Source organism: Physella acuta, unplaced genomic scaffold (assembly GCF_028476545.2).
Source record: "Physella acuta isolate Inbredline_101_S28 unplaced genomic scaffold, ASM2847654v3 ptg001240l, whole genome shotgun sequence".
NCBI classification, from domain to species: domain Eukaryota; kingdom Metazoa; phylum Mollusca; class Gastropoda; family Physidae; genus Physella; species Physella acuta.
In genome coordinates this window covers 394-25,185 of record NW_026732756.1, presented here as the reverse complement: position 1 = coordinate 25,185, position 24,792 = coordinate 394, and the positions used below count along the sequence as shown (strand labels likewise).

At 38.5% G+C, this 24,792-nt stretch overlaps 1 protein-coding gene across 1 annotated transcript; it reads right to left on the bottom strand.

The window, feature by feature from the left end:
- Window positions 1-1,448: 1,448 nt before the first annotated feature.
- Window positions 1,449-15,651, bottom strand: LOC131957427 (beta-N-acetyl-D-glucosaminide beta-1,4-N-acetylglucosaminyl-transferase-like). The gene is made up of 8 exons (XM_059322225.1): window positions 15,457-15,651; window positions 14,068-14,370; window positions 9,435-9,667; window positions 8,272-8,462; window positions 7,225-7,347; window positions 3,930-4,034; window positions 2,347-2,485; window positions 1,449-1,575 (listed from the first exon to the last, which is right to left on the bottom strand). Exons 2-8 carry the CDS (start codon window positions 14,357-14,359, stop codon window positions 1,501-1,503), a joined length of 1,158 nt encoding a protein of 385 aa, XP_059178208.1. The 5' UTR covers window positions 14,360-14,370; window positions 15,457-15,651; the 3' UTR covers window positions 1,449-1,500.
- Between the last annotated feature and the right edge of the window lie 9,141 nt (window positions 15,652-24,792).

Below are 24,792 nucleotides of genomic sequence, written 5' to 3'. Positions count from 1 at the left end.
ATATATATATATATATATATACATATATATATATATATATATATATATATATATATATATATATATATATATATAAATATATATATATAAATATATATATATATATATATTTATTTATTTATGTATATACTAGCCGTCCCGGCCAGGCCCTGCTCTGGCTTCTGTGAAAAACCTTTCTGTTAAAGACCATTACCTGTGTGAAACGCAAACATAACGCTAACACAACTACAAATACAAACGAAAACAAAAACCTAACAACAAACCCAACCACAACCACAAACACCAATACAAACACAAAGAAAAAACAAACAAAAAAGCAAACGAAAACAAAAACCTAACAACAAACTCAACCACAAACACCAATACCAACAAAAAAAAAAAAACAACGAAAAAGCAAACGAAAACAAACCAAATCCAAACGCAAAACCAACCAAAAACACAAATACAAACCCAAACAAAAAAAAACACAAACAAAAACGAAAAAAGAAAGAACAAAAACGAACCAAATCAAAACGCAACCACTAACGCAAACCCACCTAAACACAAAGAAAACACTAACGCGAACATAAACGCCCGGGGCGGAATCACCTGCTTAATGAACGACTATAGTACCCCAACTTATTCATAGTCTTTTGCACTCACTTAAACGAACGCGCCTGTTTCAATTTAATGAACAATTTTAATACTCCAAGCTTATCCGTAAAATACCTACAACATTTGCACTTGATCAATCCCCGCTAATTATGTAATTATTTTTTTTCCCAACACCAAAACAAAGTAATAAAAAGTAAATTAATGCAAAGTAAATGCAATGGTTTTATAAAGGGAAGTAATTGTGTTTTCCTAATTTATCAAAGGGAAGTAAATGCTATAGGACTAAATAAAGACATAATTAGAATTTTTGTAAAAGATGATATTTTTTAAAACTTGTGTTTAATGAACACGCCGACAATTATTACTTTAATTTGAAAAATGAAAATTATTTCCCAACACTTTCAATAGTAATTTTTTAACTCATAAATTTAGAGAAATGCGCACGATAATATTATAACACTTTAATCTATCCAAGACCAGCGACAAACATGCATTACATACAGAACTGAGCTTTATATATTAGATATATATATATATATATATGTTTATATACAGGCATATATATATATATATATATATAATATATATATATATATATATATATATATATATATATATATATATATATATATATATATATATATATACCGGGTCAAGGGAGGACACTAATTAATTATTGTGCACTTCCCATTTTATAGCCCATCTTCCACTGGGTACTGCACTGCCCACTCAACAACACAGTAGCTTTGATTCACACGATCACACACACACACACACGCACATACACATACACACACGCACACACACACACACATACACCTTAGGGGTTGTAAGAAATAAACAACTGCACAACACTAGATATTATAATGAGGCACTGATATTTCGGTGACAAATGTATTTACAAAACTAAATGATTTTAAACTTGGCGTATAAATAGCTGCCATCAACGTTGGAGGACATTCGTAGGTCCTTGGGGACAGTCTGAGGACAAAAAAAAAGTAGAAACATTCAATGCCTGTTGGTACTTTTCTATCGCATACGCTGTAGTTTGCTTTGATGCATTATAAAAAGTATTGCTTACGTTGGCATGCAGAGAGAAAGTATTCAGTTAGTTATCTTTTATGGGTTTTCTATACTGACGAAGACGAAACTTTATTTGGAGCTAATTGTTGTTGTTATTTTCGTGTTTTTATTTATAAATGATGTAATAATTTTAAGGTTGTTTTTATTTTTATTTTAGATCTCATTTTTCGTCTGAATACATGATTAAAGTTGGGAAATAGGCTGCATTCCTTGATACCAAAATTAAAACTATATGAGCAGTTTAACAATACGTTGCTAGCATACATCAAAGTTATCTATAAACGATTTTTGTTTCTAGTTTTTTAAAAACTGTGATGATTTGGGTTTTTAAATGCCTACAATTTCAACAAACGCTGAGAAGCATAGGAAGGTTGATTTAAATGAAAAAAACAACAATTGTAACAATTTTTCCAATTTAAAAAAATTGTTTAAATGAAAGTTAACGTGCAGTAGGATTATTAATCCAAAACTAGCTAATGATTATAGGACGGAGATACACTAATTCCTATTTTAAAAGTACTTTTTTTAATTAGAAGGTTGGATAAATTTTGCTTGCAAGAATCGTAATTGCTAATTAATTTACTATTTCTAAGAATCTGAAGTTGCCTGTAAATTATTTAATACACATTTTTAACTATCTAGATGCATGAAAATAAAATTTTAACGAACATCTAAAATTTGTTGTTTATCGAAGGCAACTTTGATCCAGGTGTAGAGGGGCGTCGTGTCCACGCCGACTTTAGTGTAGATTACGGAGTTGATGCCGTCAATGTCCTGCCTCTTGCGTCTGCTGGCGTACACCTTGAGTCTGGAACAGTTTGATTCAGGTGAGAATTCCAGAAGTTACCACCTTACATACGGGTATTGGGAGGACTAGATTTGGATTCAGGTGAGAATTCCAGAAGTTACCACCTTACATATAGGCATTGGGGGGACTAGATTTGGATTCAGGTGAGAATTCCTGCAGTTACAGACTTAAATACATGCATTAGGAAGGCTGGATCTAACAGTTCTTAAAAAATCTCGCTGACTTCTGTTAGTTAAATAATGCTTTGAACATTTAATTATATTTTATGGCTTAATGGCTATTTAATTGGGGCGGACCACAATTAAACCTGAAGGAACAAGACTTATTTTAAAAGAAGAATTTTAGAACTTTATTTTGTCTGACAAATGCAAGCAAAAACTTCAGGCGTAAAAAAATCTAATAATGTGTTTAGGTATATTTTTAAAAGTGTGTTAATTAGAATTAAACTAATTCAACAAATATTTCATTGTTATCTCCCCTTCGAATAGGTTGTTCTCATTGGCTTAAAGTCTTAAAGACCAAAAAACAAAGGCCTATTTACTTTAAAGTACACATTATTGTGATGTACATTACACACAAAACAGTTAGTCACTTAAAAAATTCCGTGTGTATTTAACTCAAATTTGCTTAACTTACTGGATTTACCTCCATTATCTTACTGTATTTGCCTCCCTTTATGAATTTACTTCCATTACCTCTGTATAATTACATTCGTTACCTTTATAGATTTACCCCACTACCCTTTGGTATTTATATTAGTGTATTTACCTCACTTACATTTGTGCATTCACCTCCCTTACATTTGTGTATTTACCTACCTTACATTTGTGTATTTATCTCCCTTACATTTGTGTATTTACCTCCCTTACATTTGTTAATTTATCTCCCTTACATTTGTGTATTTATCTCCCTTACATTAGTGTATTTACCTCCCTTACATTTGTGTATTTGTCTCCCTTACATTTGTGTATTTACCTCCCTTACATTTGTTAATTTATCTCCCTTACATTTGTGTATTTATCTCCCTTACATTTGTGTATTTACCTCCCTAACCTTTGTGTATTTATCTCCCTTACTTTTGTGTAGTTATCTCCCTTACCTTTGTGTATTTATCTCCCTTACCTTTGTATATTTACATCCCTTACATTTGTGTAATTATCTCCCTTACCTTTGTGTATTTATCTCCCTTACATTTGTGTATTTACCTCCCTTACATTTGTGTATTTATCTCCCTTACATTTGTGTATTTATCTCCCTTACATTTGTGCATTTATCTCCCTTACATTTGTGCAATTACCTCCCTTACCTTTGTGTATTTATCTCCCTTACTTTTGTGTAGTTATCTCCCTTACCTTTGTGTATTTACCTCCCTTACATTTGTGTATTTATCTCCCTTACATTTGTGCTTTTACCTCCCTTACATTTGTGCAATTACCTCCCTTACCTTTGTGGATTAATCTCCCATCCCTTGTCCTTTTGGTGTGTCACCATGTCGTAGATACCCACCGACAGTTTCTTGCGCAGTAAAGGTAATTTCTTATGCACCGCTCTGTAACAGTTTACAATTTGTGGGTTTATTTATGTGGGAATTAAAATTGTTACTTTTCTTTCGAAAAAAATCTCTAGTCGAGTTGCACAGATAAAAAGTGGGAGTGTGTGTGTATGTGTTTGTGTGTGTGTGTTGGGGTGTTGGTGTGTGTAATTCCAAGGTCTTACCCAGTACTCAGTGATTGGCATTGAATATCCAATAGGATGGGTGTGTGTGGGGGGGGGGGGATAGTATGAACAAATAAATTTCGCTTATTGTGTAACTAAAAAGTGGTTCTTAACCTATTCGGTGGTACCGCACCCCACCGGTTTCATATGTGCATTCAACGAACCCTTCAAAATAGTACGGAATCCGATTGTGAATTATGTGTCGGTGTGGCTTGACTGAGACTGACCCACCGCACCCATGAAGCTGACCCACCTGGGATCGAACCCAGGTTAAGAACAGCTGATCTACACAACTTGAAACAAGGGCCATCTTTTTAGGGTAGTAAAGAATGCTATCATTACGCCAAAATAACTGAGACTATAGACCAAGCATGGGACGGAGTAGTCTAGCGGTAGAGAGCTGGACTGCTAACCCGTAAGTCTCGAGTTCGAATCTGGGTTCAAGTCAGTAGACCGTCCCTGAGTCCACCCAACTCTGATGGGTACCTAACTCACGTTAGGGAAAGTAAAGGCGGCTGGGCATAAAGCTGACCACACTGGCATAGTGCTGACCACACTATCTCTTCATATGCCGAGGTAACAGAAACAGGTGAACTCTACTTCACTTACTCTATAGACCGTCAGTTTTGAAAAGGGAACTTTATAGGGTAAAGGAGGGCGTTAAGAGCCACACTTTTTAGCACCTGTACATTTTTATAGATTTCTACTAATCTAAGAATTTTTTAGTATTGAAAATATGGCAAAATTATTCTAACATATCTTACACAATATAAAAATAATAACAAAGTCTATTAAATATACTTTAAATGGGTTTAATTGAACATTTATAGTCATACCCCCAAAATCAGCATTTGGGGTGAAAGGAGCCGGGCAATGGGGCAATAAGTATTATCCCTAGTTTAGACTAACTCCGCAATAAAAATAATTAATTTCTAACCCCAAAATAGTTAATGCTGTGTACACACACTTTAACTGATACTAGCTATCACTAGGCCCCAATGGGCCCAGTCTACAATTGATACAATTGCAGGTGTACATAGGGCCTAAAGTCTAGTAGTTTACAGTAGGCACATTAGTATGCCTAGTGTGTAGCTAGTATACTAGTGTGTAGCTGTCCAGAGTTAACATTCTTGTATGTAAAAAGGGGTGGTACTAACTAATCTGCCTTAATGCTTTCCCCTGATAAGCCATGTGTGCTATACATTACATAACATGACATGGAGGTGAGAAATGTTGAGGGGAGAGCAGTGGTACTGGTTTCCCCTTTGTTCTCCTTGCTGGACCCTGAGGGCCATAAATTACATAAGGAGATGCTATCTATGGTTGGCTGAGATCTAAGAACTAAATCCATGTTACCTACAAAGAGATGAAGTTTTATGGTGGGTTAGATACAGGTGGGGTCTGGCTATCATGGAGGTGAGAAATTGTGAGGGGAGAGCAGTGGTACTGGTTTCCCCTTTTTTCTCCTTGCTGGACCCTGAGGGCCATACATTACATAAGGAGATGCTATCTCTGGTTGGCTGAGATCTAAGAACTTAGTCCATGTTACCTACAAAGAGATGAAGTTTTATGGTGGGTTAGATACAGGTGGGGTCTGGCTATCATGGAGGTGAGAAATTGTGAGGGGAGAGCAGTGGTACTGATTCCTCTTTGGTCTCCACCCTGCTAGACCATGAAAGTCATATATTACATAACATGCCACCCCAGATTGTCTGAGATCTGTAACTGTAATCCATGTTACCTACAAAGAGATGAAGTTTTATGGTGGGCCAGAAACTGGTGGGGGCCGGGTATCATGGGGGTAAGAAATTGTAAGGGGGGAGCAGTGGTATTAATGTGTCTGTTTACTTCCCTGCTGGACCATGAGGGTCATAAATTACATAACATACCACCCCAGATTGGCTGAGACCTAAGAACATTTATTCCTGTTACCTACAAAGATATTAGAAGTTTTATGGTTGGTTAGAAACAGATGGGGGCTGAGTCGGCTGTATTGCCCCTTAGGGGTAATAAGGACGTGTACCTTTTAAAGATTACTTGGCTAACATCAGATGGCTGAATTTTAACTTTTTAGCAGGTTAGAATAGTATTTCTATCATTTAGACACAAGTCTGTTTAACAATTAATACATTTTGTGTTAACTATTCCTATACCTGTGTCATATTCAGTGGTCTAATAAATGAGAAACTTGCACATAGGGTTTCAAGAGCCACATAACAGTATCTGTTATAACTTTTCTAAACAGGCAAGCTAGTGGACAAAATTAATGTATTCATGTAGATTTAGTTATTATCTAACAAATAAAACCATTATGGTAATGATTACTCAAGTTTTACTCTGATTATGATAAAAACTTTATAGCATGGTAAAATGGGACAAATGTCTGCCATTTTGTTTTGGCACCAATAATCACTATGCAAAAAAAATTCACCAAAATAAAACTATTCTAGCCATAGCTATAAAAATAGTGTTAAAATGTACAACAACCAATGCTCTAATACAGGAACAAAGAATGGGCTTGAAAAACTCATTTGGTTTATTACAAAGTGAAGTTTCCCAAGTTATGTCTATTTGGAAAAAAAGTTCACAAAATGGTTTTATGGAGATGAGAAATTTTAGGGAAAGAGCAGTGGGATTAAATCCTGTCTCATCCTCTCCCTATTGGACCAAGTGGGTCATAAATTACATAAAATGAATCCTCTGCTTCTCTGTTATCAAAGAACAGCAGTGGTTGTTACCTCAGAAAAAGATTAGCAGTGTTATTGGGGGTTTTGTGGGGGTGGGGTGTTGATTGGGGCTTAATACCACACGGCTCTTAACGCCCTCCTTTACCCTAGACCAAGCATCCTTTTCTAAAAAAAATGTATATTTCTTTAAACAATTAAAAAGAATAAATTTGAATAGTGTTAAGAAATTGGTTTAAAAAATAATTCTTATTTCTTAATTTTTTTGAATATGTTAGTTAATTAAAACACGTAATTGTATTTTTTCCTAAAACAAAAAAAACAAAAAAAAAATGTAACCTGTCTCTCAGATCGTCATCTTCCCCGCCCCAGCCAAAGTACATGTTAGAAGCGCCGTTGATTAGTTTAAAGTGGTCACGTGTGAAGCTGACCACGCCCCCAAACAAACCTGGATAGTAATCTCTGAAATTATTGTTTTCTTAATTCAATAAGATATAACAAACATGCTTACTTTAATAATAAGTTTTGTCTCTCAAATGCATGAGAGATTTCATTAGCGACATATCTTATTATTATTTTGTTAAAGCAAGCTTGTTTTATTTTATAATTTTCTGTGAGTTTAAAAGCGTGTTCTTGTAAAGATTTTTTATATCTGTATTATGTTCAAACTAAGTGGGAATGTGTGGTCAACCTAGCGATCGTATTTTGCTAACCCCCAAAATTTCCCGGATTCGAACCCCCGGGCAGATGATGCTCGTTAGCCGGAGACAGAACTTGTTATTACCTCTACTTCTTTTCAAATCGTTTAAAAACTAAATTATTTGCCCCTAATAGCGTCACTAATTCGACCCGGCTCTACGATTGTAAACATTTAGTGTTAACCACAGCTCACCAGACTGGTGGGGTGGGGGTGGTAGCCTAGAGAGCGGGGGAGTAACGGCGTGCGTCAGAGGCGTAGCGCCCGGGGACAAACTTTCAATTTGGCGCCCGCCATCGGGAGCAAATTTTCAATTTGCACCCCCCCCCCTCAAACTTTCGATTTGCAACCCCCCCCCCCCCCCCTCAAACTGCAAAAATAAAATTAAAATGGCATTTTAATTTGTTTTTACAACCCATTTTGGCGCCCCCTAAGGTCGGCGCCCGGGGACAAATGTCCCCCCCCCCCTGCACCCCCCCCCCACCCGCCCCATCGCTACGCCTCTGGCGTGCGTTTATGTGGTGTCTCGCATGTTCCCAATGAAGAGAATTCTATATATAGATGTTTCAAGAAATGTTCTTAAATATAACATTTAAGAACGAAGACTTGAAGAGGAAAATATATACTTAAACCAATGTCAGTTCCTCTAATTTAATTTGATTTTAAAAATTAGAAAAATTAAAACCAACTTGTAATCAAATTTATTGACGGCAGACGAGAAGTGTATTGGTCCCGTCTTGTTACACCTATACATGTTCCGGTCGTCTATCGGGATCATGTCGACGTCATGCAGGATGAAGCAATCGTAGTTATCCACGTTCAGGGCCTCCAGGAAGCCAGCGTTAAACATGATGCCTTTGTTGAAAGTCCCGGCCGACGTCTGAAAGTTGGGTGTACAAAATGTCACACTGGTGACACAGCTTGTTATACTGACATTACCAGATTTACAAGCAAACAGTGTTTCTTCCAGACTTTTTTTCTCCGGGGGTGCACTTGAAATTTGGGGGGGGGGGGGGCGGCGGACACTGTCAAAAGTATATATTTTCTATATAAATACCATTTCGTTGGGGGGGGGGTAGACTTTATTCGGGGCGGGGCACCCCCCCCCCCCCCCGAAGAGATGCCTGGAAGAAACTCTGCAAGCAAAATATTGCTATTTTTTTTAAATTTTGTTTCAATTGCTATGATTTAAAATAAAAATATTTATGAATGTATAAATAAAGACTAATTAAAAAAATTGTTAAAATTGTCAACTTCGTAAAAAAATTAAAAATAAAATACTTGTAGGCTTATAATACCTGTCCTACTATTACGTTATGCCACACTTATTATATATTCACATTAAGATGTTCGTTTATGTAACATTTAGATAGTTGCCTTTGTGTGATGGCATGTATGGGGGCCTTTCATAAATGACGTCACATTCGAAGAGGGGGGGTCCGTAATTTTGTGACGGTGTGTGATGAGGGGGAGGGGAGGGGGGTTCAGATGGTGTGAAGTCACGTTTTTTGCATTATAAAAAAGCAATGTTAGAAAACGAGTTTTAGCCGTTATTTCGCGTTTTAGAAAACAGTTTTAATAAATTGTAATAGGAATTGATTAAAATACTTTATGTTGACAGAGTTCAGACAAGATTTTGGAAAATATCGATGTTTTAAGAAAAATTCAACAGCAATTTTGTGTGGGGGTTGTAGGCTGAGGTGTGACGTCATTTTAAGGGGGAGGGGAGAGTCTGGCTTTTTGTGACGACGTGTGACGGAGGGGAGGGTGGATGAAAAATTGTCCAGAAAAGCGTGACGTCATTTATGGATGACCCCTATAGATTAGGTGGGACTACTAAAGAATATTTTACCTGTTCGATGATGTAAATCGTAAAATCAATATTTTGTCTGATCAACATCGGGATCAATGCAGGTAGGAGAATGAACAGGTGGGTGCATCTGTTCCTGTACGGTATCAAGATGGCGGTCTTTTCCACGGGCGTGCACATCCGGGGCTTGTAGTGGCCGCCATTTTGTAGGTCAGGAAACATGGCGGTGAGCTCAGATGCTGTGTACATTTCCATGGTTGGTTTGATTCTTCCAACTTCAGATAATTAAAACGTGTTTTTTAAAACCTATTTTGTATATTTTACTTCAATTTTTTGGTGTCTTACCGTTTAGAAAAATGTTTTCATTCTTGCCTTCATTTTGGCGCCCGATTTGCACCCCCCCTGTGAGGGTGGCGATTTTATGAGAGAGGCCGGAACGAATGAATGCAACAACACACAGTTCAAGTTCAACTATAATTGTTCTTTATTAAAATGATATATATGTTCAAGTTTCTACCTAACTGATCTACACTGTACTACTTCTATCTGACTGTTCATTATACTACTAACTACGCACTCCCATGACCAATCCTAACACTAACTGTTCTCTACATTCTACAATCTAACACCTTCTACCTCACTAGCTAATCATGATCTCCTAACTATCTACATTCTCGGCCGTCTCTGACCGCTACCTCACAACTCCCGGCCTATCGCTCTACTGCCCCACGCCTCCGTGGTCAGCTGACCGTCCCACGTGACCGGTCAGCCCTGTGCGCCCATTGGCCTCTCTAACCAACCAACTAGGCCTATAGTCTGTTTCTGCTAACCTATATCTGCTAAACATGTCTGACGTAATCTTGCGTCATCACATATCTCCCTCCCTTTCTGTAGCTGACAAATTATATTTTTCAGCGTCTACTACTAATCTAATACATCAACAACTATCTATCTTACTACTCTATTCTATCCCTAACATCAATCATGTAAATCAAATACAAAATGGGACAGCACAGTTTACAAAAAAATAAAATCTTGTGTCTGTGTTCTTGAAAAAAAATGTCATTGTTTTCGTTCTTGTGTAGGTATCCTGACGTCTGTGGTGTCTCTGCTTGATAATGTATGTCTATGTTTCATGGTATGCGTGAATTCAATCATGTGCAACTCAAGTTCTGGCTAGGTTGTCGTGTACTGGCCTTGAGCTAATCTTAGTAGAATGTGTAAATGGTTGAACGGTCTCTGCGAGCAGTGTAAGTGTACGTGTAAGTGTTATGTAATTGCTGGCGTTCCTCTGTGGTGGGTGGGTTGTGGCGAATTTTGATGTAAATTCCCGTGAGGCGGGTGTAGGCGTAACTTTCGTTGGTCAATGTGATGACGCAACAAACTCAACGCTGGTTGAGACGTCCACGTAGAGTGGTTATGCGATGAACTGGAGCTGTCTGATGCGGTGGCGAACAATGACGTAACGTTCCGACGCTGGGAACTTGGACGATGGGTCGTCTACCCTTTGTATGTGCCGACGTAGGTGTACGTAGCTGGCGGTCTGTTATTCAACCCCAGTGCGGGTGCGAAGCGGTGTCGATGCGTCCGCTATCTTGACCAGGGCAATTCTCTGTTCAGCAGGGCTGTCCGCTGTCCAGGTAATTCAACGTAATCAGGGCTTCAGGTGGCGGCACTCTTTGAAGTGTCGGCTTCATCTCGTCTCATTCTGAATAGCGCTGGTGGGTCTGAAATTGTATTACGAGACCATGAGCAATGGTTTTACGTGACTATCTTAGTGCCCGCGCAGACAAGTATTCAGACAGAGGTACCTTCCATTTAAAAAAACCTCAAACCCAAATTTAAACGTGCTGAACATTTGTCTGGCGGTACAACAACATATAAAAATAACATTACAAAAATATAACATTACAAAAAATGACCAAATACAAAAAAATCAGTACACTCTAATCTAACAGCAATCTGTAAAGCCTAATAAACTCAATAGACGTAAACACTACTAGAGCTTAGAAATAGCTTCACAAAAAGAATAGACATGTGAGTGTATATCAATAATATTCTGCCATTTCAAATCAATATTTCAACACGTGATCAAATAGTGGAGCAGCTCTCACTATCTGACTTCTGACCAAAAAAAAACTGGCTGGCTTGACTTAATGACTGACTTCACTCATGACTTCAGTAACTTGACTTATTTCACTTTAACTGACTTCAGTAACTTCACTTATTTCACTTTGACTTCAGTAACTCGACTGACTTCAAATTAACGACTGATTTCCTCTGACGACTGACTTCACTGACTTCATAAACATCACTGACCGACTTCGACTTCACTTGACGACTGAATTCTCTTTGACGACTAACTTCACTGCGACAACTAAATCGACTGACTTCATCTTCATAGACCTCTGACTGACTTAAACTTCGACGACTTAAACGTCTTCACTTTGACTTCAAAGACTTTTCCTTGACTTTAACTACTTCAATATGACTTCAAAGACTTCACTTTGACTTCAACAACTTCAATATGACTTCAAAGACTTCACTTTGACTGCAACATGACTTCAACTACGTCACTATGACCTCAACTACGACTTTAACAACATTGACTGACTTGACTGACTTCAAATAACTTCTTTGACTTCAGTTCTGACTTATACTTCCCTGACTTCAATAACACAATTGACTTCAGTTTAACTACACTGACTTCGACTTCAACTATATCGACTTCACGCCGATTTTCTCGACTACTTAGATTTTAGATCAACACAAAACTCGACTTGACTTCACTTTTGTCCGTTGTTCAAAATCATTTATGGGGGCGGTCCGGGTCAAATTCCTGGTCATGGGGTTGATGTTCTTGGGCAGTTGCGTGTTATCTATTTGTTTCACTGATTCTAATGCTAACTATGCTTTTGTTCTTGACATGTCTTACTATCTTGACTATCTTGTTTCTTAACTTATTCTCTACAAATGTTTCAACTTCTTCTCCTGTTTTGTCTAATGGTATGCCCTGTTTATAGCATTGAAACTCTGCCTCCATGGTTGTGTATGTGTATGTGTGTGTGTTGAGGAAAGTCAAAATAACTAAGGCAACAGGGCGTAACAATAGAATGTGTAAGGCAGAAAAACCGCTGGCACAAACTATCCAGCACGGGTATAAACCCAAACGTTTAAAAAAAATGATGGAAGGTACTTATCTTTTTGAACATGGTGACTGTTCCCTTGTATTGGTAATCCAAACTCGCTCTGGCTGAAGGAACCTGCTGTTGTGATGAGTTAGAGAAAGCAATACACCAGTCATACTCCGTCATGAATAGCTGATATACGTTCTTTCCCTTACTCGACCCGCGCTCCACCAGTTGTGAGGGTGGCGATTTTAGGAAGGCGGGAACGAATGAATGCAACAACACACAGTTCAAGTTCAACTATAATTGTTCTTTATTAAAATGATATATATGTTCAAGTTTCTACCTAACTGATCTACACTGTACTACTTCTATCTGACTGTTCATTATACTACTAACTACGCACTCCCATGACCAATCCTAACACTAACTGTTCTCTACATTCTACAATCTAACACCTTCTACCTCACTAGCTAATCATGATCTCCTAACTATCTACATTCTCGGCCGTCTCTGACCGCTACCTCACAACTCCCGGCCTATCGCTCTACTGCCCCACGCCTCCGTGGTCAGCTGACCGTCCCACGTGACCGGTCAGCCCTGTGCGCCCATTGGCCTCTCTAACCAACCAACTAGGCCTATAGTCTGTTTCTGCTAACCTATATCTGCTAAACATGTCTGACGTAATCTTGCGTCATCACACCCCCCCTCAAACTTTCGATTTGCAACCCCCCCCCCCCAAAAAAAAACTTTCGATTTGCGCCCCCCCCCCCCCTCAAACTTTCGATTTGCACCCCCTCTCAAACTTTCAATTTGTTTTTCCAACCCATTTTGGCGCCCCCTAAGGTCGGCGCCCGGGGACATATGTCCCCCCCTCTCGCTACGCCTCTGGTGCTGGCTTATCTAATAATTTCTAGACTCGAAATTAAAATTAATATTCATCCAGTAGATTAAAAAAAAATAATATAAGCTACACCAGGGAAACTAAAAAAAATGTCACAAATCTTTATTTGTCTGACTTGTTTTTTTACAACACAAACCGTCGTCTCATTTTACCCATCCCATATAGGCCTAGAACTTTCCAAAGACATAGCTTCGCCTCTTCTGTTGCCAATTTTTAAAAATAATCTTCTTTATATATATATATAAATGTGCATAACAGAAAATATGCTTAAAAAGTAAAGAAAAAAAAAGAATTATTTTTCTTACGACTCATCAGAATCCTTAAAAGGTATCTCATTCATTCAATTCTATTACGTATGCTGTCAGTGTTTCTTCCAGACATTTTTCTCCGGGGGGGGGGGGGGCACTTGAAATTTTCGGGGGAGCGGATAACAATTTCAGGGTGGGGGGTGCGGACACTGTCAAAAGTATATATTCTCTTTAGCGGTAGACTTTCTTCCCCCCCCCCCCTCCCCGAAGAGATGCCTGGAAAAAAACTCCGTATGCTGTTCGTAGGTATTTTATTTAGCTCATGCTAAACCATAATTTATTATATCTACTTTGAAAAAAAAAATTGCTAATTGTAAATTTAGAAAGGAAATTACTCAGCGTGGAAGGCAGGTCCGGGCATGCTGGATGGACCTGTGAGCTTTTGTTGACTGTCGTGTGGACGGTGCCGTTACATGTTGGCGTGGACGGGAGACTTTCCTCCTGGGTCAGGGTGTGAATCTCCTTGAGGCTCCTCGGGTTAAAGATGGCCGCGACCGGTGGAGTGGCGTCTGCTATGATGTCGACGACGTACCTCTGGAGAATGTTCCTGTGCGTGAACAGCACACAGCCGAACAGAGCTGAGACAATCAGCGTCCTGGTCGCCAGCTTTAGGAATCCTCTGGGCATGGTCGTTCGGACTGTGATGTAGAAAATAAGAGGGGGGAAAATATTTTAAATAAACCGGGAGTGATTTCACCTAAAATTTCTCGAATATTCTAATATGAAACAACAGGGGATAAGGGTCGGGGTGGTTGAGTCGGTAAAGCTCATGGTTGCTGAACCGAAAAGTCTCGAGTTCGAACCCTCGGGCAGATGAGGCTCGTTAGCTTTGGACAGCCATTCTTCTAGGAGAGACAACTCCAAAATCAAACAACTGCTGCCTTGTAGTTTGTTCTTGGTTGGACAAAGGATATGGAAGCAAATCCATAAAGAAAAGCAGGCTGAAATCGGAATCAATGGCCTCAAAGGCGCATAACCAGTTGACACGTATCCTTAATTGTGATGGAGGCGTGGTCGAGTCATGGTTGATACATTCGAAAAAAAGTCTCGAGTTCAAACCCTCTGGCAGATAAGGCTCGATCCCTTCCAACACTAAAAATTAAGAACGAAGAAGAAGAAGACAACAGGGGATGGCAACTCGGGATATAGACATGATTTTAAATCCATTTTTAATTACTTACACTTTTTAAATAAAATAGAATCTCGTAGAAAAAAGAATTGCACACCAAGTGAACGCAAAATAAAATGTGTATAACAGTGCGGAATATTATTAGTTTACAATTTCATTCACTTCTACTCTACGTGAAGAAGCCGTTATGAGTTTTTGAATACTCGTAAATAAGATTTTTGTTTCTGGGCTAAATTTCGGGTATGTTTTTTCACATCACATAAAACACGAGTCAGGGGTCATCCATTTATGACGTCCACAAAAACTTCGGATTTTAGTCTTTAATTCTTTAATTATTCTAGGCTCATACTGAAGTAAGTGACTAATACCCAGATACTATAGCTTAAGAACTAATGAAAATACATCTAAGCGTTTGAGAAATTAATTGCAATCGTCCTATCTCCATTGATAGTTCATCGCAATTCATTGAAATCCCAATGCTTCTAGCTAATAAAAATTCATATTCCCGAAAAGAAAAGTAAATAAAATCCACCCCAACAAAAACAGGTTCTGAAACAATACAATTCTCTAATTTGACGAGGAAAAAAAGACTTACTTTTTGTCTATTCAAGTATGAATCTTGTACCTCAAGCTTTACTTTACAACAGTGAACAGTAAACAAAACAACATTGAAAGTCGATGCGTACGTAATTGTAGAGCCGATGACCGCTTACATTGAACACGACATCCATCCTATTTCTGCCTCTGTGTCTATTGGATGGCTATTTTACTATCTGGGGCTGTGTGACGTGTTTATGAAGCATGGGGGGGGGGGGGGGGGGGGGGGGGGGATTGGGAGATTTTTTTTTCTCAAAACAGATTTTATGTATATGTATTTAATGAACATTAATGAAAAAAAGTAGAATATGGATTACATTAGCTGATTTTGGGGGTTAATAAATAATTTGTATTTTGTATGCATTATTCAAAAAATTGTATTTCAATAACCACTTTATATATATATATATATATATATATATATATATATATATATATATATATATATATATATATATATATATATATATATATATATATAATTGGTTACTGAAATACGTTTGGAAAATGATATATAAAATGCTTATATATATATATATATATATATATATATATATATATATATATATATATATATATATATATATATATATATATATATATATATATATATATATATATATATATATATATATGTGTATGTATATATTAAGTGTGTCTATGTGTGAGCAGGCATACCATTCGATTGTGTTGTAAACGTTTATTGACCTCATGAAAAGTTTTAGAGCAATTTCCATTCAACAAGTCTAACGTTAAAATAAAATTTGAAATTAGCTACACGAGAAACCTACCCACCCGGGCAGTTATGCGTGTCCAGCTGAGGGGAGATAATTATGTATTTACTAGCCGTCCCGGCCAGGCCCTGCACTGGCATCTCTGAAAAACGTATCTATAAAGGACCATAACTTGTGTGTTTAGTAATCAGCATTTATCCGGCATTGACCACCCTAACCACAATCAACCAAAACACACAAAAAACGCAAACATAACACTAACACAAAACAAACACAAACGAAAACACAAAAACAAACGCAAAGACAAACCCAACCACAAACTCAAAGAAAACACAAACACTAACGCAAACAAAAAAGCAAACAAAAACAAATCCAAACGCAAACACAAACCCAACCACAACCAAACAAAACCAAAACACACAAAAAAACAACAACGCAAACATAACACAAACGCAAATACAAAAACAAACGCAAACACAAACACAATCACAAACACAAACATAAAGAAAACACAAACGCAAAGAAACAAAGCAAACGAAAACAAGCCCAAACCCGAATTCAAACCCAAACACAACCACAAACGCAAACCCAAACTCAAAGACAAATAAAAGACAAACGCAAAGATAAACTCAAAGTGTCCACAGTCTAGCCCGGGGCGCCAAATCGCACCATGACGACGTGCGGCGTAACCGCCTGATTCAACTTAGTAAACGACTATAGTACCCAACTTATTCATAGTCTTTTGAACTCACTTACTCGAACGTAGGTACCATAGCGAACACGGGAAGGCCCGGGGCGCCAAATAGCACCCTGTCGGGGTGCCGGAGGACGCCCGGATTTGATTCACTTAAAGACTGTAGTAACCTTTCTTATCCATAGTCTATCGCACTGTTTAAAACAAAATTATGCAGCATAGCGCTCACATGATAGCCCAGGGCGCCAAATTGAACCGTGCAGGGGCGCCGGCGGACGCGCCTGTTTCAATTTAGTGAACAAAATTATAATACTCCAAGCTTATCCGTAAATGGAAAGAAATACACATATAGGATTTGTAGGACATGGCTTATTAAATGCTATTGATTTTAAAAAATAATTAGTGAACAGTATGTTCAGTGTATAGAATAAATAAAAGGCAGTATTAAAAATACCAACGACACTGCACTTAATCAATCCCCGCTAATTATGTAATTATTTTTTTCTTAACACCAAAACAAATTAATGAAAAGTAAATTATTACTTCCCTCGATTTAATGATTTTTTAAAGGGAAGTAACTGTGTAGTCAAGACATATGTCCCCGGGCGCCGACCTTAGGGGGCGCCAAAATGGGTTGGAAAACCCAAATTAAAATGTCAATTTTGCTGCCATTTTTGCAGTTTGAGGGGGGTGCAAATCGAAAGTTTGAGGGGGTGCAAATCGAAAAGTTAAGGGGGGGGTGCAATTCCGGAAAGTTGAGGGCGGGGGGTGCAAATCGAAAAGTTGAGGGGGCGCAAATTGAAAATTTGCTCCCGAGGGAGCGCCAAATTGAAAGTTTGTTCCCGGGCGCCAGGTAGGGTCGTTACGCCTCTGGGAGAGATAATTCCAAAATAAAATCAACTTCTTCCTTGTAGTTTTTTCTTGGTTGGAAGCAAATCCAAAAAGAAAAGCAGGCTGAAATCGGAGTCAATGGCCTTAATGGCGCATAACCAGTTGACACGTATACTTAATTGTGTTGGAAGCTTGGTCGAGTCGGTTGTTAAAATTCGAAAAATTCTCGAGTTCTAAGCCGGGAAGGGTCGCTACGCCTAAGTTCAATTTCAGACCTATCGGACCCAAAAAAAAAACACCAGATGAAGTAGAGTTCTGCTTCTCTGTTAACGCCAAGAGATGGGATTTCGTGGTGAGCTATGTGCCCAGTCGCCTTGAATTTCTCCCAACTTATGCCAGGTACCTATCGGAGCTGAGTGAGCCTCATTCGGACTCGAACCTGAGTATCGAACTTCAGCAATTGTCCGGACAACCTAAAATTGTAATACAAATATCTACAGTTCGTTCAATCAATAACAAGAATCGTGACAAATTGTAAAAAAATGACACGATTAAATACTTCAAGAAAGTACATTCAACACATAGCCAAATACGATACATCAGCGAAAGTGACATGATATATTTCAACAAAGAACGCTTTTGTTTAACTTGTTTGCAAAAGGCCACGTTCTAAACGCGTGGCTTGTACCTTTGTCCAACCAGCAGTAGGTTGAATTTCTTAGGATCTGACCTACAAGACTGAACGAGGCGAGTGTTTGAGATACATGACAGTAGTTGAGTGGTACATATCGACATATTGAGTCCTACAACCAGCGGTGAGAAACAGCACGTGAGATAGTATCGAGGGTTTTTCCCGTAACTGTTTATTATTTTTTAAGAAGTTGTATGAGGTGGGACTAAATAAATAAACGAAAATTTTTTTTATGTATCACAAAGAATGACATTTTAACAGTATCTACCGCTGGGGGCGGGTGGGTACATATGTCCCCGGGCGTCGACCCTAGGGGCGCCAAAATGGGTTTGAAAAACAAAATCAAAAGCTCATTTTAGCTGTCTATTTGAATTATAAACATAAAAAATATATGGGGGGGGGGGGGCGCCAAATTGAAAGTGTGTCCCCGGGCGCCGGGAGGGGTCGCTACGACTCTGACTGATGTTCAATTTGGCCTAATTATCTCGACGTACACCAGGTGGTTAAGATGTCCCTATCGACTCATGTCAAAGTTCTGTTTATTTGTTTCAATAATTTAATATCTAGTAAGATAATTTAAATATTAATATTAAATTGATTTTATCTTTTCTATAATTGCACTAGAGTTTTAAACACACTTTTCTTTGGTACCCCAGGTGGTTAAGATGTCCCTATCGACTCATGTCAAAGTTTTGTTCATTTGTTTCAATAATTTAATTTCTAGTAAGACAATTTAAATATTAATATTAAATTGATTTTATCTTTTCTATAGTTGCAGTAGAGTTTTCTCTGGTACCCCAGCAGATGAGGCTTGATAACTGGAAAGCCACTTATCAATGAGAGACAACTCTAAAATCAAACAACTGCTGCCTATTAGTTTGTTCTTGGTTGGACAAAGGCTATGGAAGCATATCCAGAAAGAAAAGCAGGCTGAAATCGGAGTCAATGGCCTCAATGGCGCATAACCAGTTGACACGTGTAATTAATTGTGTTGGAGGAAATACCTCCCAATACTAGAATTAAGAACGAAGAAGAAGAAAATGATGATAAGAAGATTACATTTTAACGGTAAGAAATAACGTGTGTGTGTGTGAGTGGACTTGCTGTAGACGCATACAGTGTTTCTTCCAGACTTTTTTCTCCGGGGGGGGGGGGGGCACTTAATATTTTCGGGGGGGGGGTCAACATTTTCGGGGGGGGGGGGTGCGGACACCGTTAAAAGTATATATTTTCTATATCAATTCCATTTCGTTCGGGGGGCGGTAGACTTTCTTCGGGGGGGGGGGGGAGTGGGGGTGCTCCCCCCCTCCCCTCCCCGAAGAGATGCCTGGAAGAAACTCTGGACGCATACTGTGAGTGGTGGGGAAGGCGGTCAACACTAGGTGATACTATTTTAGAGTGACACGAAACAGAAAAACTCAAGTATCTCCGGATAAGATAAAGATATTTATCGAGGAAAAATGTATAAAAATAGTAGGATCTTGTGGGTGGCACGGAAGTCAAGCAAGAAATTTTGGATAGGGGGTGGGGGGTCGATACCATGAGTTACCGCACCCCCGGCTAATGACGTCACGGTGGTAGGTTTATGTTCAGAAAGATGGTGGAGTTGTGTTTGAACGTGCATAACATTTTCTTGGTTAACAAGTGATGTAAGAGGTAGAAAAAATAATAAACAAACATGGTAGTACTAGAGTCAACAGCAAACGCACACACAAATCCTGGGTGGACAACATAGACACCTAGAGTGGACAACATTTCATTAGACAACAAACACTTAAAATGGACAGAACACATACCTCTAGAATAGACAACGAACACACTTAAAATGGACAGAACACATACCTTTAGAATATACAACGAACACACTTAAAAAAGACAGAACACATACCTTTAGAAAAGACAACGAACACACTTAAAAAGGACAGAACACATACCTTAAGAAAAGACAACAAACACTTGAAATGGACAGAACACATACCTTTAGAATAGACAACAAACACTTAAAATGAACAGAACACATACCTTTAGAATAGACAACAAACACTTAAAATGAACAGAACACATACCTTTAGAATAGACAACAAACACTTAAAATGGACAGAACACATACCTTTAGAATAGACAACGAACACACTTTAAAATGGACAGAACACATACCTTTAGAATAGACAACGAACACACTTAAAATGGACAGAACACATACCTTTAGAATAGACAACAAACACTTAAAATGAACAGAACACATACCTTTAGAATAGACAACGAACACTTAAAATGGACAGAACACATACCTTTAGAATAGACAACGAACACTTAAAATGGACAGAACACATACCTTTAGAATAGACAACGAACACTTAAAATGGACAGAACACATACCTTTAGAATAGACAACGAACACTTAAAATGGACAGAACACATACCTTTAGAATAGACAACTAACACTTAAAATGGACAGAACACTTACCTTTAGAATAAACAACTAACACACTTAAAATGGACAGAACACATACCTTTAGAATAGACAACTAACACTTAAAATGGACAGAACACTTACCTTTAGAATAAACAACTAACACACTTAAAATGGACAGAACACATACCTTAAGAATAGACAACTAACACACTTAAAATGGACAGAACACATACCTTTAGAATAGACAACTAACACTTAAAATGGACAGAACACATACCTTTAGAATAGACAACTAACACTTAAAATGGACAGAACACTTACCTTTAGAATAAACAACTAACACACTTAAAATGGACAGAACACATACCTTTAGAATAGACAACTAACACTTAAAATGGACAGAACACTTACCTTTAGAATAAACAACTAACACACTTAAAATGGACAGAACACATACCTTAAGAATAGACAACTAACACACTTAAAATGGACAGAACACATACCTTTAGAATAGACAACTAACACTTAAAATGGACAGAACACTTACCTTTAGAATAAACAACTAACACACTTAAAATGGACAGAACACATACCTTAAGAATAGACAACTAACACACTTAAAATGGACAGAACACATACCTTTAGAATAGACAACTAACACTTAAAATGGACAGAACACATACCTTTAGAATAGACAACAAACACACTTAAAATGGACAGAACACATACCTTTAGAATAGACAACAAACTTAAAATGGACAGAACACTTACCTTTAGAATAGACAACTAACACTTAAAATGGACAGAACACTTACCTTTAGAATAAACAACTAACACACTTAAAATGGACAGAACACACATACACAGCGTGGACAACACACTCCCACACACGCCTAAAGTATCCATCACACACACACAAACGCACATGTTTACCTGTCAATATGTTACTGTTCTTGTTGACAGGTTTTAATTACTGAGCTGAACACCAATGACGTGTAAAGGTTAATGTGTCTGGAGGTGATAATTATAGATCGAAATACAAGACGATAAACTAAAGTTGGGATCATGCACACAATTATTTACATAGACCACCAGGGGATGTGCATTGTGAGAAGGAAGGTCTAGCTCAGTGTAAAGGGACGTCTTATCTGACTAATTCAACGACTTGTGTTTGAGATTGAAAGTCTAGTTTGTGTGAGGGGGGGGGGGGGGTCTTATATGTGTGAAGGAAAGTCTAGTTTGTGTGAGGGAATGTCTTATATGTGTAAAGATATAATGGTATAATGGTATCAGCTTGAAGTAGTGGTTGGATTTGGATTTTATTTTGGTAAATATTGTTAGCTATCTGTTAATACATTTGGCTGTCTCCGCCTTCTTAAAATGCGCCTGAACTTGATTGGCTATCGAAAAGAAATTTGGAAAGATCTTGACTTGATGTTTTAACGAACTCGCCTTAATATTGTGATGAAGTTAGTTTTTTTTATAGAGAAACTGGGTCCATCTGGTGACTCACCTGTCCCTGAGGTCATCGTCCTCCCCTCCCCAGCGAAAATACATGTTTGAAGCTCCGTTGATCAACCGGAACTGGTCACGTGTGGAGCTGATCACGCCCCCTAGCGTTCAGTATTCTTTAAAATAAAGCGGGACTGAGCTCCCTTAAACTTTTTTCATTTTTCGTATAAAACAGTTACGGGAAATGACACTTTCCCTACTTTCAGAACAATCAAGCTATACACTTAAAGCAGAAATGGAAAAGGAAACTGTTTGAAAAGTAATTTATTAAAAAAAAAAACAAGATGTACATGTTTTACGGTTAAAATCAGATGATATAACATGAATGGCGCTTAACTTGACGCTTAAGTAGAAAGCTGGGAAGATCAAGTGGTAGACGTGGAGGCGCATAGCAGAACAGCAACTGACTACAAAGGCAGGGTTATCTTGGGGGCAGAGGCGTAGCGATGTGGGGGGGGGGGGGGGGGGCAGGGGGCACATATGTCCCCGGGCGCCCGACCTTAGGGGCGCCAAAATGGGTTGTAAAAACAAATTAAAATGTCAGTTTAGCTGCATTTTTGCAGTTTGAGGGGGGGGGGGGGTGCAAATCGAAAGTTTGAGGGGGTGCAAATCGAAAGTTTGAGGAGAGGGGGATAAAAATTGAAAATTTGCTCCCTAAGGGGGGCGCCGGGCGCGGGAAGGGTCGCTACGCAAGAAATTTGCCAGAGACCGGTAAAAGTGGGAAAGAGCTTTCTGTGGCGTAACTATGTGTCTTGGGCACAACAAGAAGAAAGATTATGATGATCATTTTCGTAATTTTGAAACTGAGAGCATTGACATTGTCATGCGCGCGTCTTCAATGCTCAGGCCAAAGATTGGGGAAAACTAAAAACGGATGTGCTTAGTGATAACTACTCTAACCCTGTAAATACAAAGGATACTGGTGAACTCTAATTCATATGTCACATGGACCTCCAAATCGAATAAGTGACAGCATTTGGATTTAATAAATAAACATCGTGATATTAGCTATTTGTTTTTGATTTCCATAATTTGAACCCGCGAAAATGCCTCTAACCATAAGTCATTTTTGAAAATACATTTTATTATGCATTTATTTCATTTCTTGAAGCTATGTATCGATTTCTCAAAAATGGTCTTCCTATTGAATTGACGTGTTTAAAAATATAATTATCGTGCTATCGTTTGTAGCATCTGTGTTTAATTGCTACATCCACCTGGTTCAAAACATGTTATAAACATACACCCTAGGGCTCAATGAAGACGCAGTTATCTACTAAACACGATAGGTACATTGACACATTGAATTTGTTGTTTGTACATCGTAAGGAAATAAATTTGATTCGTCGATATTAATTATACAGATAGCACATCGTAAACTGAAATTTAGAAAACAAAGTGTCGATTCAACTGTAAGATTGACGTTTGAAAAAATAATAATGAAGGCTTTACGATCTTCCTTGTTTTATTACGAGTTGTAACTTGTATGTCCTTTACCCCCCCCCCCCCCCGCCGCCCCCACTTGTAATACAATATATAATATACATGTGTGTGTGTGTGTATCATCAACTATTCTAGTTACCAAATTTACAATTCGTGTTGATTAGAACTCGAGTTAATTAAATGTAAACAATATCGGCATTATTCACTATTGGACAGTGTGGTCGAATAGTAGCTCGTTCGACTGCTGATCCGAAAGTCTCGAGTTTGTATCCCGGGCCCGAGTCCCTACGACGTCCACGCAGCTCTGAAGGGTACCTGACACGTTAGAGAAACAAAACGTGGCTGGGTACAGTGTTGACCAGACTATCCCTTCATATGCCGTGGACACTTAAACAGGCGAACTCTACTTCACCTGCCCCAAGGACCGTAAGGTACTTGATTTACTAATTTCACATTACTCGGATCTTAGTTGTTGGGGGCGCGGGTCTGTCTACATTACCGTACTAGCGCCCGGAGTGTGCTGTTTGAAAACTTGGTTGATTACCCCAGGCAAAGGTGAGGTAGAAAACCCCCCTCGGCGATCCCCCCCCCCCCCCCCAGGGGGTCAGTGGCGTCACAATGTTTTCTTATGAGACTTCGGTTACACCCGCACAAGGGCGCCGGGGTGCCACCCCTGATTTGGTTTACTCCTCGGTTAAAGTAACCCACCCTATCCCCAGAGTTGGCGTTCTATTACGAAAGAAGGCGCCCTTGGGAGAGATAGGGCGCTCCGGGACACTTGAGTCGCCCAAACACACACCACCGGCCATGCCTCCGCCCCCTCCCAATTTAAATTTCTATTTTTTTGCTAGAAATCTTTGCGGGGATAGCTTTAAATAAACATTCACTTAAAGGGAAATAACTCAATAAATATTTTGTCCAAAATCGTCCTGTCTTATGTTCCCTTGACTTCCATTGTGCTTGAAGCGAAGAGGGATTAGTGCCTCTGTATACGATATTTTATAAATGTATAT